We start from the raw sequence: 16,832 nt of genomic DNA, 5'->3' as shown, positions 1-16,832 counted from the left end.
TATAAATACAGGTTTTCTGGGGAGGAAATCCTCCTTCTATAATACTCAGCAATCCTCATCATCTTATGGGGGTGCTGCCAAGTCACAATTCATAGGACAAACATCTGAAATTATATTTATACGGTGTGAAAGGGACACAGTGGCCTTGCCAGACCTTGTCTCCAAGTGTTTATCCTAAGCACAGTTACACGGCTAATATCCAACATGGGATTGTCTGAATATGTTTTGCTATTAAAAAATGTAAATACTTCCCTGCAATGCTTTTCATTAGCTATTGTACTAGAAACAACCACCAAATTATTAGTAAGGAATTTGTCCTTCTCGTTCCATGCATAACTATAGTTTCACAAGTAGAAAAGCCTCTCCCCCCCAATTGTCATAGTTTATGAAGCAATCTGTACACAATGAAACGTATCCAAAGTTAAATGAAAGTGCTAATAAAAACAGGAAAATTACACTATTACCACTAATTTTAGAGGAACAAAATTGCAGGGAGATCACAAAAAAGTCCCCAAAATAGTTTTTATCTGGACAACAATGTACAATTATTAATATTGCACTTTTTATACAAGGAATCCTAATAAATATACACAAAAAGATATACATTTACATACATAAAAAGACTTTTTTTTTGTTTGTTTTTAAATAAAAGTTACACTGATTCTTAGCAACGTGATTTCTCAGAGACCCATTTATAGAGAGAGTGTTCCCTGCCAGACACACTTTGGAATGACCAAACTGGAGGCAATTTAATGCAATGGACCTGGTGTTAACCTCACAAGAGAACTTCCAGGCTTGTTGAAAAATCCACATGTAAGGTAAGCTGCAACATATCAATACTTGAACAGTGTTTTATTACTGCATCACAAGACGAGAGTCCCAATGGGGGTGCTACAAGAGGCACAGCCAAACCTTACATTTAGAGATAGTCCTAAACCAAAACTCCGGATCTGGGCACCTCTCCCTCAGACTTCGGGTAAGTTCAAATTCAAACTTTGTAGTTAAGGACGATTTCTGCAAGGTGCTGAGCAACCTGGATTTACACTGACTTGAGGATGCCTAGCACCTTGAAGGATGAAGCACTTAATTTTTGATTATCGATGCAATTAGGAGAGAGAATCACAATGAGCAGGCAAAATCATGTTATGAATGTGAAATTGGACACTCACTTCTCAGCTCACCTCTGACAGTAGAGTTTTATTCATGGACTACAACTGCTTCACTTACTAGCGTCCACCTTTTTTGGTGTGTCTTTTAGGAATCTGTGCTACCACTTTGGGACCAAAGCTGATGATGTAGCATTCTGCATGTCTATGTGACAGAAAGAACTATAACAAATCAGAGCAGCTGAATTCTCCTTCTTGATAAATTAATAATTATCACTGGAGGATCTGGCTGTAATTGAGAGAAAAATTCCACACTGGCAGGACATAGAAATCATTTCTACAAATTCAAAGTTAGAAATAGACCAAAACCCCAGATCTGAAAGCCCAATAACTCTGGGATCTCAGGCTTTTCTCTTCCCCAGATACATTTTAATCATGTTAAGATGCAGCATGGTAAGTAGCTCTTGTTGCCACAAATATATACAACCCCTCCTATAAGTGCTCTGTACAGTGCAGTGATGGCAGGTATGCACGTTGGCCTGTCAATAACAGATCATTCTGTCACTCACTTTCCTTTTCTGTGTAATACTGTACTTCATTTTTTTATGTTGAGAGAAAAAACTTGTTGCACTTATTTAGATGTATTTTAAACTCATTCATGCTTTCGCACAATGTTTAACCTCTTTTTCAGATCCTAAGTTCTTAGCATGAGAGGGAGAGAGAGAACAGGAATACAGCTTTAGGATAGCAGTTTTAAAAAAACAAAACCACACGTTTATGTTAACAAACCCATCTAGGGCAAATGATGTCTCTGCCCATTGCTTAGCTGAATGTTTAGTTCAATCCCTTTTTTCAGTAGTCCATGATCTGTCAAGCTGTTTGATCCATGCCCTGGTGGTCTGATCTGCTGCTAATGGGAGTTTTTGCTTTGGTGTTTTTCCCCATCTGCTGGTTGATGTGTATCACAAGGCCTGTACGAGGATTCCTAGGCAGCTCTGTTCCACTCAGGCCCGACATGTTGCTTGTCTTCTCTTTCTTTTTGGTCTCCCACCATGACTGTGCTTTGCTGCATTCCATCTCCCAGCCTCACTGAAGGGAAAACTTGCCAAGTCCTTTACAACAATGATTCAGTAAAGTTAAAAAATAAAAAATAAAAATAAATAAATAAAATGAAGAAAACTGAATTCTGTCCCATTTGTTTTGTAACAGTCCTTCCTGTAGTGAAGCAAAGGCTGATGCCTCTGATTCCCTATCTCAATTGCTCTCATCTTCATGCTTTTCCACAAGTCCCACAGCAGCGAGATTTGAACTGGGTGAGCTGGCAGAGTTTGAGCTGCTTCACCTTCTCACAGTACCTGGTGGTGTCTCTGCACTCCACTGGCAAAGGGGGAACAAAAAGGAGATGCAATGAAAGAACAGTGACTTACCTCCCAGTAACTGTGGTTCTTCAAGATTTCTTGTCCATGTGGACCTTCCCCGGAGGTGCACATGTGCCTCAAGAATCTACACAGACATGGGCTTGAAGAATTTAACATCCAGCGGTTGCTTTTAGACCACACAATCAGAGAGGGGAGTTCTGGGTTAGTAGTAATACTGTTGACAGGTTAGTGGGATACCTGCACCTTGCGGTTGTCATTGCACTTGTGGGAGTTTTGCTCTTGGGTACCCACAGGAGATATCCCTATTGTCAAGTTGGCATTAAAGATACAAATAAAATAAGGAGCTGCTTTTTTAAGAGAGTCGCTCCATGGCACCTTTATGTACTTTATTGGCTTGGGAGGTCCACACTGGTTGATCTGGAGCTTGGAAGCTCCATACTGGCTAGTTCTGAAGTTATCAGGTGAGATTCTGTGCTGTGTTTCTAACAGGTGGAGCACTGAACTTGCAGCCTGGGGAAGGGGTTAAGCAACCTTTGTGCTGTTTCAAGGCCCAGAGACCCTCCCAATGTAACTAAGGCTAGGTCTACACTACCCACCTGAATCGGAGGGTAGAAATCGACCTCTCGGGGATCGATTTATCGCGTCCCGTGGGGACGCGACAATCGATCCCCGAATCGACACTCTTACTCCACCAGTGAAGGTGGGAGTAAGCGCCGTCGACGGGAAGCCGCGGAGGTCGATTTTGCCGCCGTCCTCACAGCGGGGTAAGTCGGCTGCGATACGTCGAATTCAGCTACGCTATTCACGTAGCTGAATTTGTGTATCTTAAATCTACTCCCCCCTGTAGTGTAGCTGTAGCCTTAGACAGCCCTAGGGGCCTGTCTCATTTACAGCAGCCTCTTGGTGTTGCCCTATGGGCTGCACCAGTGCCTGGAATCTCCACAAGGCTGTGTGTCGTGGCCACAACACACCCTTCCCCATGCCAGCTTGTGAGAGGACCCTCAGAGGGCAGCTTTATTGTTGTCTGCTGTAGTGCTGGTGCCAAAGGAATTCTCCCCTGGCTGGAGCTGTGGCTTTTAGGGTCCTTTTATGCCCTTTTATCTGGCAGAAAGGGGCCAGAGTGAGGGAGAGGGTCTCACGCACCTCCTTTAAACTCCACCTCTGACAGTCCTGTCCTCCCTCAGCAAGCCAAGCCATGCTCACTGTGTTTGGTCTGGTTTTACCGAGCCCCTGTATTTGCCTCTAGAGGGGGGAGAAGGACTGTAGCAAGCCCTTCTGTAGTCTAGTGCTGCAGAGTGGTTCTGCTGCGGCTCCAGAATGCCCAGCCTCTGTGGAGATCCCCAGTGCTCAGCCTCAGAATTGCTGGCTGCACACTAGACTCCAGGTTTTGGCCTTTAAATGTAATGCTTCAGAGTATTTGGGAACCGTGACTGGCAAAGAGGTTGTGATTTACACTCACGCTGCTTGGTGAACACTGACATAACACTGGGCTTGGTTTCCAAAGAGGCACATCTGTTCCAGATCATTTATTCTTTTTGCAATATTTATAATGTGTGCGTTTTTTGGCAGCTCCAATTAAATGCTAGTCACCTGAAAGCCACTCCAGGAATTCTCAGCACTAACCAACTCAGCCGCTTCAGGTTTGCTTGATGTTAACATCAGCTAACTACCTGTTTATGACTTATTATTTCTCTCCATACCAACAATGGAAACTTAGGACAACACCTATTACTTTTAGCCCTATTAGCAGGGAGATGAGATCCCAACTCTTAGAAAACAACAACAACAAACAACACTGAAGCCATTCCAATAGGAACACTTGATTTTGCAGGCTGCAATTTGCCATTTTTCAGACAAATGTTTTCCCAAGAAGCCCAGCAGTGGGGCCCAACACCGCGCTCTGGGGGCCCAGCTCTGTGGTGAAGATTCACAGATGGCTCCTTTCTCCCACAGGAACGTACTGTTTTCGCAGGGGGTGATGTTGCAGCGTTGCCAGTTCGCAGGTCTTGGCCTCCAGGAACAGTAGTGCTCCGGCACAGGTTTGTTGGTGCGGACATGCACGCATTCCACTCGCCTGGACTGGAAGCCATAGTTCCCACACGTAGCTGTACACAGAGTCCACAGACTGACCCTCCAGTGCACACCACAGATGTCTGTCCAGCAGTTCTGTGTGCTCAAAGGCCTGTTAATAAAAAGGACAGAGATATTATTATAATACCAGGCAGGAAATAAGAGGCTTAGTCACACTGGGTATTCCTCAAACACAGGGGATACTATGGGCCCTATAGCTCTGGACCTGATCCACAATAATTGTAAACTAGCGTAGATCCATTGTCTTAATGGACTAGGTTGAGGCTCTGGCCCATTGACTTCAACTGGCAATTAAAGAACAGGACTCAAAAGGCCAGATCCTCAGCTGTTGTCAATTGGCATAGCTCCAATGAAGTCTATGGAGCTATGTATCCATTTACGCCAGTTGAGGATCTGTCTCAAACAACTTTAGCACTCCTTCTGTCCATAAAGTAGTTAACAACCCGATACTGCCTGCAGATCTACTGAGGAGTTGTAATGAACCAAGAAGTGGCTGATGTAAGCCACTAGAGCTTCATTACTATAAATGCAACAAACCTAGGTTTCAGATGTTGTTGTTATGGTTTTACAAATGGCACAAACAAAAACCTGTGTTCAGAATCCATCCTTTTCCTTCTGTACACGCTATCAGCTAATATTCAAGAGCACTTGGTGCTCATTTAGTTATTGCACAGGAGAAATATTGAGATGCTGCCAAGCAGTGCTAGTTGGGATGGCTTTGGCAATGTGAATGCTCATCCACTAATAAAAAACTTGAAGGGAGAATTGGGGTTTCTCCTTAAAAATGATCTCAAACATACATGGAACCTGATTCTCCTGTAACTTGTACCAGTATAACTCCATTGACTGCAACAGAGTTATTCCTGAGAAGTGAAAGGAGAATCAGGCCCTCAAATCCAAAAAACTATGAAGGCAGTAAAATCTCTGGCCTAATTCATAGGTCTCTGTACAGAAGCATGGTTCTGATGACGAGGGATTCTGTAATACCTTGGCAGGGCACCGCACTGGTCAGAAGACACAGAATTCCCATCCCTGGTCTGGCAGAAAATCTGTCTGTGCTGTACAGCTAGTCGTGGTCCGATGCATGGCCCATTACACTGCGAAAGTAGAAAAAGGACAGTCGGTGGCATAAAGTGAGAACATGCCCTGCTTTTATGAAGCCCTTCTTGGGAGCTGATGAGCAGAGATGTATGTTGCTGAGATGCAGATGCTCTCAATCTCTTCATAGAGATCAGTAGGTTTTTAAGTCCAAGTGCACAGTCTTTTTGTATCCCACACAGCCTCCCCAAGGCAGCATTAAAACTCATTTCTGTATCTGCTCTATAGATTAATTCCCCTCCCCCTTTGCCTATTTCAATCTTAAATCCATCTGCTTGGACAAATAAAAAGCTCTCATCTTATTAGCCCAGAGCTTGTGATCCATACAGGAAATCTTGCTGCAGTCCCTTTACTGTGTATTTTACAGCTTGTACTATCACAATTTATAGCCAAATGGTTCATAGCAAGACTGAATCAGGCCAGCAATGTTTTTTTCTTTAACACAAAGATGTCCTAACTAATTCAAACCTGTCAGTCAGCCTTTTGTGGTTTAATTTGTTTCCACTCTTCCCAGCTTAAATCACAGAAAGCTAAAGGCATGAAGCATGTGACCATGGCACCATCTTTCATCAACCTTATGAAAACTGCTTGGTTTCCAGGCAGCCAATATCTGGAAACTGTTTTTGGAAGGGGGGGACTGCTGATTTGGAGATGGACAAGAAGGGACATGAATGTAGAGATCAAGGACAGGGCCGGCTCCAGGCACCAGCTTAACAAGCAGGTGCTTGGGGCGGCCAAGGGAGAGGGGAAGCACCTGCGGCAATTTGGGGGTGTCAGGTCCCTCACTCCCTGCCGCTGAACTGCTGCCGCCAATCGCGTTTTTTTTTTCCCCCCAATTGCCACCGCCAATTGTGGCTTTTTTTTTTTTTTGCTTGGGGCGGCAGAAATGCTGGAGCCGGCCCTGATCAAGGAGTTTCCATCAGTGCAAAGGTGGAGCAGGTTGGGATTCCTACCTGACACTGACCTGTGCCACCTCCCTACTGCCAGGAACCCTCTTCCTCCCTGGCATGCCCTCCTCACATCTGGTACTAGTTCTCAACCAACACCTGGACCAGGGTCCAGCAGAAAAGAGGAAGCTTGGTTGGGATAACAACAACTAGGGTGAGCTGGAGTGGGGAGACAGATTAATTGATTGCAAGGAAGGGTGTTAAGTAGATAAGATAGGTAGACAGGGCCTCAGAAAGAGGAAAGGGAGTAATCACCAGCTTGGCTGGGGTCAGAGAACCAGTTAGGTGGAGAAAGTGGGATCGAATATGCTCAAATTCATCTTGAATGTCCACCAAAGACCTAAGTGGTCTACAGAGTAATACTCTATTGTTAGGCAGCCTAATGCTTTGGTGCAGGCGCAATAAGGATAGCACTTCCCTGCAGACTGAAAAAGAGAGATGCAAGTCAATGCAAGGCTTTCCACAGGGGGTTCTGGTTCAGGTGCATGTAAGTAACATTAATTTGTGTACTTAGGGCAGGACTGCTATAGCTGTACATGCTGGCAATCTTCATCATAAACAACCCTGAGTGAATGGGAGTCTTAGGGGGGATAGCTCAGTGGTTTGAGCATTGGCCTGCTAAACTCAGGGGTGTGAGTTCAATCCTTGAGGGGGCCACCTAGGGATCTGGGGCAAAATCAGTACTTGGTCCTGCTGGTGAAGGCAGGCGACTGGACTCAATGACCTTTCAGGGTCCCTTCCAGTTCTATGAGATAGGTATATCTCCATATATTTATTTTTTAGGGGATACGTCTTGATGCTTTATTGCACTATAAGAAAACACAGGCTGTGGAGGTTAAATAGCCACAGTAATCCACTTAAAACTAAATGAAAGAAGATGGGAGGTACAAGAAAATAACTCGTTTTGGAGGGGTGTAGGTCATCTATTTATTTTCACTTTAGTCTGGGAAAGCTAATCACTAAACCTGACCAATATGAACCTGACGTCCCCCAGGGTGAAACCTATGAAACAATGGAGAAATGTCACTGATCCACAGCCAGTGGTCTGTTCCTAATTGTAATTAATGTAATTGTCTTGTAGACATGGCTTGGAACAGAGCTGTATGGGTTTACATGGAGCTTGAGAAATGCTTTTTTCAGGTAGGAGAAATATTATATTATAAAGTACAAAGGTCAGTTATAACAGATGAATTCATGCATCTTTGATGATTGAGACTAGGTATGACATCATGGGGAATGATATAAACCACCACAGGTTACAACCACCCATGTGAGTTAACTGGCCAACAGCTAGTATTACACAATCCTTACCCGAAATTTCAAAGAAAGTACAAATTGAGCAATTTGCTTCTCTGTTTTGAAAGAATGTTCAGCTCTTTACTCCTAAACGCAGCATAACTCTATGTTCTGAGTGAACTTTCTCCAAAATACACAGACATAGGATTTAATGAAGTTATTTTCAGTTAGCTAGTAGTAACAAATCTCATTTTAATGATGGCGCTGGGTGCTCTGCAATAACGTTTGTCCATGAACATTTCATAAAATGAGTTACTGACCTTGATGGAATAAAACAGTCAATGTTGTATGCTGGGTAATGAGTAGCTTTTGTCTACAAGGCTGTATTTAGTATATTAGTGTATACACCTCTACCCCGATATAACACGGTCCTCGGGAGACAAAAAATCTCACTGCCTTATAGGTGAGACTATGTTATATCGGGTTCAGTCTGGCTTCCCCGGGGGTGATTTAAAGGGCCCAGTGCTCCAGCCGCTGCGGGGAGCCCTGGGCCCTCTAAATCACTGCCGGAGCTCCGGCTGCCGGGCTCAGGCGGTGATTTAAAGGGCCTGGGGTGCCACATGAATTCAGATATAATGCGGTAAAGCAGCGGGGCTCGGCTGGCGCTTTAAAGGGCCTGGGGCTCCCCGCTGCTTTACCGCGTTATATCCGAATTCGTGTTATATCGGGTCACGTTCTATCGGGGTAGAGGTATACTATATATATAATATATGAGACTATATATGGTCATATCAGAAATTACAGAATTTATGTGGCTAATATCTACTATCATATCACTATGAAATCTAACAAAATGAGATAATGTGATTTATTTACCATTGTTTCCACATTGACTTACCAGGCAGTAATCATGAAAAGCTGCAAAATATTTCACGGTGACTCAGTGTATATTGAAAATGAAGCCAATCTCTGCATGCACAAAGCTGACTCTGCATAATGTTTTTATTAGGCTTTTAGTGTGCTCCTCTAAACTTAATTTCCTTATTGTTGCCTGACTAGTACTGATTAAGGATATTGATTTAAAAGTATGACCTCTTCAGATTTGTTATAGATGAACTGTTCTTCACTTTTGGCTTAATAAAGGTTTTCAATGGATGTTAAAATAACAACATTAATATCTGACTTTAACTCATAACATCAAGTAAAACTAGCCTGTGGATTAAACTCTGGCCTTCACTTATTCCATTCTGCCCCTGGATGAGTCATCATCAGCATGGACTGACCCTCAGACGTTTGCAACTAAATATATAAGCCTCTTCTACCTAAGCTAAAACTCTCATCAGCCTGTACATGTGGCCCAGCTACAGTTGGGAGGGAGAGAGACAGAATACCACACTGACTGGGCATGGATTACATTCACAGCATATATATGCTACAATCCTTTCTGGAGATCTGCTGGCCCACACAGATCCACGGACAATAAGGGGATCTCCCATGAATCTCCCCAAGAGAAGGATTTCACTCATAATACTATGAATCATTCACTATTTACAGAACATCTTTTTAGTATCTGAGCACAACATGAAGCAGTAAGGACGGTGTTTCAGACTGACTTGTGTGGGATTCTTAAAATGCTTTGAACCCAATGTCTTGTATCATCATTTCAGTTTCCCTTACATAGTGGTTCAAGTACATCCTGATTTTATGAGGTGTTAGGGGATATTCAAAACTTTTGTAAAACTGGGTGTTTGTTAAAAAAGACACGACAGCCCAGAACAGGACCAGATATAAATGTTGCATAACAGAGGCAATCAGGGTCTGGAAATGTGTTTCACTGTGGCCAGATATATAGGTGTCAGCAGAGATAGCAAGGATTGACTAGGCCATGGAAACTGACCAATTTCTCCAGGTCATTACTGAGGCACATTGGCAGAACAGGATGGGGACGGTTGAGCTGCCAATGTCCATGCTCTCCAGGGTTGTGTCCATCACTACAAATAAATAAATACATAACAAGAGGCTGCAAGAAGAAGCCTCTTCTTCTGTGAAGACAGTCCAGTGGAGAGGAGTGAAGGGCCAGATTGTGACTAGCTCTTCTAGGGTGTACACAGGTTTGGGGATGGGAGAAGATGCAAGGAACTTTCCTCTGCTCCTTGCTTGCCCCAAGCAAAGATTGGTCACAACCACAGTCTTTGTACTTGGAGGAGGGCTGGGACTGTTCCCTCCAGATTGCAGATCTCCCCAAAGGAAATAGGGGAGAGGAAGAGGCAGGACCACATCCACCTTACAGAGCAAACTCAGCACACACTGCAGGGGATAGGGAAAACAGGCCGCACCATCCCAAAGGATGCTTACTGCCCCATTGAGAACTGGGGAGCAGTTATGCCTGCCGGAGATGTAATCCCTCCACGAGCTCCCCCGGGACAATGTGCCTCCATGCTCTAGGCAGTACCAATCTGGCACAATCTAGCCCTGTCTTTTAGGCTGCTATCTCTTTCACGAAATGTGTGAAACTTTGTTATCCCAATCATCCAATGCGTTAAACAAAAGACATGAGTTGTCTCTTAAAAGCTCATATGATGCATTAATCACAGATGCAAAATCATTGCTCTCGTCTTCAGGCACCTCTTGTCACCGAACTGTACAAAGATTTGTGTGTCTGTGTGGCTCTTACCTGACCCCAAGAGGAAGCCACCCACTCCATGCACAGCTGCCTGTTACAGATCTGGGTATCCACTGGGCGTTTGGCAACCTGGGCACATGCCTCATTTGACATGGGGACAGAACTGCCCATAGCGGTCAACCTCTGACATGTCACGCGCCGGGTCTGGACGCCTCCACCGCAGCTCCGTGTACAAAGGGACCAGGATGTCACCATCCACCTGATGGGAGAAATGCAAAGGGGTCAAGGAGCAGTACAGAATTGCCAGAGGCAGAAATGACAGTGTCACAGGGATCTCATAACACAGATCCTCTGAAATCACAGAGGCCCTTGTGGAAAGCCAGCCATTTGATCACTTTGGGCTCAATCTTGGGGGATGCTGAGCAGCCTCACCATCCACTGAGGTCAATGGGAGCTGAGGAAATTCAGCTCCTCACAGGATCACGGGCTAGGGACTAATGTTACATTTTAGTGCCTCTGTCAAGGGGGTTGGGCCCAGAATAGAAGCTATTCTGTATTTTCTTGGCTCTGTTTGCAAAACCCATGTAAATACTTCTAACCCTGGGTGCAATATGGTCACTTTGCAGCATCAGGTTGGCAGATTCTGGACCTAAGGCCAGTATTACAAGCCATGGGAGGATCAGCCAAATAAGGGGATTCTTCGGTTATGTAAAGACCACACAGCAGCTCCCACTCTCAATTTGCTGCTGACATAGATGCATGACTTGTACATCTCCAGCCCTGCTGACCCCTGGTCGCTATATTGGCTTGTTGGGGCCACTGGTTCCCTGGATAACTTACAGCAGCTTCTAGGCTGCTCTTACTGCACGGGAATGGGCTGGTGCACAGCCAGGCAGGGATTGGGAAAGCACAAAGGGAGTTGTACCATTTTCCCTGAGCTGCATGGATGAAATAGAAGATCTGGCCCTATATGTATTGACTTTTTAAAAACACTAAAACAAATTAACAAACTAACATTTAATAAATAAATAAATAAAGTTTATATTATTAATAATATTATTATACTGGTCTACCACTTACTACTAACTGGGTAGCAGATTTAGCTGGTTGTTCAGAGATCAGCAACCTTCCTCCAATCCCTGGATAATGTGAAATAGCCAGGCCCTCCCGCTCAGCTAGTCTGCAGCTTATTACTGGCTGTTAATACTACTTTGTGGAATGTGTGAAAGAAGCGAGTCCCTTGGTAATCATGAATCACAGGCCATTTTCAGGCATGCACATTGCAGATAAGGGTGATGCTGAACACTGCAAGAGCTGGGCCCATGTGCCAAGCAGTTAGCACAAGGAGGCAAAGAGAGTTGTTTCCCAGTGCAGTGGTGCGATATTTACCCAGATGGTTTTTGAAGAGAGTTTGGGGGAAAGGAGGGAGGGAAGTGATTATTAGTTCCAGGGGGAGATTTCTGGTCAAGTCAGGAGCTCTGCTGAACTAGGCTTCAGGCTACTTTGCAGGATTTGTGTGTTCTGGGTGGCGGGGGGGAGAGTGGGGGAAGCCCAGCATCTCCCCAACCAGCAGCACCATATTTATGATTACTTTACAAAACAGGCAGTAGGTGCTTCCAGTCCTTTGCAGCTCTGATATTCAAGTAAAGGCATCCATTATATTTTCATTAATGCTCTGCTGACTGATTCCCACTGTTACAGAAACAATAAAATAAATAGAGTTCTTGGCAAGGACAAAAAATACGTCTCCACGTATCATAGAGTTTGGCAAGGTTGATTCTGCAGCTTCTCTGCCTTTTGTAAAGCTCAGCTCTGCATTTCAATCAACTTTTATTTCCAAACATACAGTTCAGCAGCTTTCTCGGGAGCCGGGAAGAGAAGCGTGGGCTGCATTATAGCTCAGGAAGGGGATAAAAGGACATAAATCATTCCTGTGGAAATATTCCCATCAGCAAGTCAAACTGCTGATATTAATGAGTGCGTTTCATATTTCATCAAGTCTCTCGTGGTTTCAGCTGCTCCTTATGACTCAGCTGGCAATCCAGAAAACATTTGCCTAAATAGAGGTGCAGGAACACATTATAGAAAGGTAATGAAATGGGAGCCATGCCGCCTTCCCAAGCCACAGCCAAAGCAAATGGCTGGAAAGTTGGCTGCTCTCTGCTCATCAGGATACTTTCTGATTCTCAGCTCCTCCGCTGGTGTCAGAAATTGTGGCCAGATTCTGATCTCAAATATATGAATGCAAAACCAGAGTCATGCTGGTGAAGTTACTGGAGTCACTCTGGATTTTAACCTGAAATTTGTAGTTTGGGCCTATCTCTAATTTTGATTTGTTAATTTTTGATTTGTTACAAATGTCCCATCACATAACAGAATATTAATACTGATACAGTTCTCAGAGGAGTCACTAGTTGGTGTGGTTACGCAAGCAACATACAGTCATTGAATAAATGGTACACTGTTAGTTTTGGGATGCAGTTTCATTTGTGGGAGCTGTTGTAGGCAGCTGGAGAATTTACTCGCTTCCCTTTATCTCTCTATCTAAAGTCAATTCTTGGGGCAGAGTGGCTTCTTGGGAACTGAGCATTGGTGCTGGGGCTGAATTTCTGAAACATGGGTTTGCTTGCATGCTGTTTGTGATCACCTCTGTTTAGGGGCTGGTCTATATAGAGTATACAAAACCAGCCATGCTAAGGCTATGTGTACACTATGGGGACTATCCTGGCATATTTATGTTGGCATAGCCAACTTGACAGGAAGATGCAGGAACACCACCTCTCTGAATGACATTAGGTACCCTGGCAGAAGCACACTTCCATCGACATAGATGCATCTACACCGGAGGTGGGTGTGGGTGGGAGGTTGGGGTTCACCAACATAAATATGTCAGTCAGGTGTGATTTTACACACTCCTGCCTGACATAGATATGCCTCTATAACTTTGCAGTGTAGACCAAGAGTAGGAAAATAAACAGACTACACATCACTGATTTCCCCTCCAATGGGAAACTGACTGGCAGGGCCCTGAAATCTGCTACTGATTGGCAGAGGGACAAAAATACATATATATTATGGTAGTACCCAAAGGCTCCAATCAGGATCAAGACTCTCTTTTCTGGGTGCTGTACAAACAAATAGAAGGGCACGGTCATGTCCCCAAACAGCATATCTTTAGTCTGGAGTTGACAAAGATATGGTTGACTAATGAGTCAAAGAGGAAAATTCAGTCCCCTAGCCAGCCACCTATAATGAACAGCATTCTTGGGTACTGATCCTTCCTGGGAAGGCTCCAAAAGACCATTAGGTTGTGAACTTTGCTAATAAAAAGATGATAAACCACTTTAACAGAGGGAGTAGACATAATCTCTGCCATGTACTGTGAATGTTTTCCCCAATCCACCACCATGACCTCTAATTTATCTGGATTAAGCTTCAGTAAATTTACTCTCAGATACAATTGTTTCCTGCACAGACATTAGAAAAGCAAAGATAACACCTTGTCCAGGGCAGAGTATTATTAAATGCCTCATAAAAGCATACACGGTATACTACAGCGCAAAGACAAACCTTGAAGGGCAGTCTCTTCTGTTACAAGCAACAGGCTGTAGCACTGGCTTGGGCTTCTCTATGCAGTGGGATGCATTGACCTCAGTCCTGTCCAGTAAGCACCTCAGCTGGGGTTGCTGCACTCCTTTGTTACCACAGGAGGCCGAACATGCCATCAGTCTGTCCGCTGACCACCAATATTCTGCCACAAGCACAAGACACCCAAATTAACATTTAAAAATCAATCAGAAAAGCCAATTAGTGGTAAAATATCAGTGATTGATGCCAAGGTGCTCCTGTCATTTTGGAGATGTTTTGTAAGATAAAAACAACGAGGAGTCCAGTGGCACCTTAAAGACTATCAGATTTATTTGGACATAAGCTTTCGTGGCTAAAAAACCCACTTCTTCAGATGCATCCCCAGTCCCCAAATCTGAAATGGTTCTTCAGACGCGAAGTGGGTTTTTTACTCATGAAAGCTTATGGCCAAATAAATCTGTTAGTCTTTAAGGTGCCACCAGACTCCTTGTTGTTTTTGTGGATACAGACTAACACAGCTACTCCTCTGATGTAAGATAAAAGTGACTCCTACAGAAATGCTTAAAATAGGTGAATTATGTATAGGAAAAGCATGTCACCCTAGGAATCATCAGGCACTGGGATACCAGCCTTAGACCGACCACCAATCCTCTCTGATAGGGCAAATTCTATGTTTTGGAACTCATCACTGTAAGGCATGGCGACTAAGTGATATGTGACTTCAGTGCTGGCTAATGGATGGTCCAGTAGTTAAGATGGAAGTGTGCAACTCAGGAGACTAATTTAATTCTCTGCTCTGTCACAGACTTTCTGTGTGACTTCAGACAAGTCTCTGAGTCTCTCTATATCTCAGTTCCCAGTCAATGGGGTGGTGTGAGGATAAATTCATTCCAGTTTGTTAGGTCTCAGAAACTGTGGTAATGGGGGCCATATAAATACCTAAGATATATACATACCACACTGGGGAAACAGGGCCTGGGGACTATTGTATCAGTCCCACATGATACCTATCCCTTATGGAAAAGTCCTGCAAAATTTAACAGAAAATAAAAACCTTTCTACAGCTTTTTAAAAAATCATCCTGAGGAATTTAAAGGAGAACATCTCTGATACAGAAGTGTATAGGACACTCAAAATAGTATAGAAATTATTTCAATGTATATTAAATTCTATCATTTTTTAGAATAATTTCTGTAGTACTCTATAAAATTTCTATACATATCCTTTAAAGTAATCCTTTTAAATTTAATAAGACTTTCCCATACTAGGTAGGAAATAAGCATATTATTAATCCATGCTGTAAATCAATCCTTCATTCCTTTGCAGAAAGGCAGCAATCCACATACTAGATGTACTCCTGACAGAATTCTGTGCCCCTTTGGGGGTGAAAAATTCATATAGACCACATTTTTCTGTGCCCCCCCCCCCAAGCAGAAAAACACAAAAATAAATCTGCCAGGGGACACGTGCCTCTTCCCCAGCAGCCCAGGGTGTATTATGCATGAGGCATGCTAGAGGCAGAAATGTAGCAGCCTGCCTGTGTAGTAACATTGTTAAAGTTGCTGTTGATGGTTAATTGATCTCATTCTCTGAGGCAGACATGTAGCAGCCTGCCTACGTAGTAACATTGTTAATGTTCTTATTGTTAGTTAACTGTTCCTATTCTCAGTCAATTCCCCCAAGAGCATAAAACCTGTGAAAGTTTTAAGACCCCAACATTGCCAGAGTGACGTAAATGAGCCTTATTATACATGACAGTACGGGAATCCTCAGCTAGGAAGATGTATGTGCTTTCTTACTTTCTTCCTGTGCCAAAGTGGCACAATGGGGTTAGATTACAGCTCAGGATTTATTTTACTTCCCCATTAAAAAAAAAGACCTTGAGGGCAAATAAAACATTTACTAAGCAATCAATAAAATGTCAGGACATTCAGGACCAAGCACTTCTCAAAGTACCTAGCCAGGTCCAGGACAATGATTAGCAAAACTGTATGACTTTCATGTATGAAAGTCTGAGCAATTTAAAATGACATACTTTTTTTTTCCTGTTTGGTGTTCTGTAATGTAATTTAAATGAAAATCCAGAATTATAACTGGAATGAAGGGTATTAGTTACCAAGTGTTTGTAACTTAACTTTCATGTGTTTAGGAAATGCTCTATAGTAGTTGTGACTTTTTTCTGTATTGTAGTTTAAATAAATTATCAAAAACAATTGCAACTGGAGTGATGCATTATTTTGACAAATAAATATGCAGAATTTTGAAATTTTTGGAGCAGAATTTTGAACTTTTTGGTGCACAATAACCCCCCCACCGGTGTAAATCATCAGAGTTCCATTGAAGGCAGTGGAGTTACACAGATTTACAGCACCTGGTGATGTGGTCCAGTGTCACTTACAGATAGGCTCAAACCAGAAAATTTGGATCCAGGTTTCAGATACCAACAAGTTATGGTATATGAACTTCATGTTTAGGTTTGATCCTATTTCTAATTTCTGCATGAAACAGTTCACCCACACAGATTAATTAGAGGATGATTGTAAAGCACTTTGAAGATGCAGCTTCACTTTCTTCAAGTATAATGTGCTAAATAACATTATTCAAGGAAAACGTATCTAAATATAGAAAAGAAATCAATTTTGCACTTGAATTATCATTAATTCCTAGATGCAAGAATCTCAAAATAAAAACACTCAGTAATGTTGATGCATTGTACAAAGTTCTAGATGCTATTGGTGTCATGGGGCTGAAACTCCAATGCAAT

At 43.2% G+C, this 16,832-nt stretch overlaps 1 protein-coding gene across 3 annotated transcripts in view; it reads right to left on the bottom strand.

Annotated features, from left to right (window-relative positions):
* Positions 1-504: 504 nt before the first annotated feature.
* The window catches only part of ADAMTSL1 (ADAMTS like 1), a 697,981-nt gene continuing 681,653 nt past the window's right edge, over positions 505-16,832 (bottom strand). For all 3 annotated transcript variants that reach the window (XM_054032714.1, XM_054032715.1, XM_054032716.1), the window contains 5 exons: positions 14,051-14,231; positions 10,532-10,739; positions 5,564-5,673; positions 4,447-4,667; positions 505-2,483 (listed from right to left, as the gene is read on the bottom strand). In XM_054032714.1, coding sequence (XP_053888689.1) covers positions 2,377-2,483; positions 4,447-4,667; positions 5,564-5,673; positions 10,532-10,739; positions 14,051-14,231 — 827 coding nt within the window. In that variant the 3' untranslated portion in view covers positions 505-2,376. The remainder of the gene's footprint in view (positions 2,484-4,446; positions 4,668-5,563; positions 5,674-10,531; positions 10,740-14,050; positions 14,232-16,832) is intronic.

This window comes from Malaclemys terrapin, chromosome 6 (assembly GCF_027887155.1).
Source record: "Malaclemys terrapin pileata isolate rMalTer1 chromosome 6, rMalTer1.hap1, whole genome shotgun sequence".
Lineage (NCBI taxonomy): Eukaryota > Metazoa > Chordata > Testudines > Emydidae > Malaclemys > Malaclemys terrapin.
This window is presented reverse-complemented; position numbering and strand designations above follow the sequence as displayed.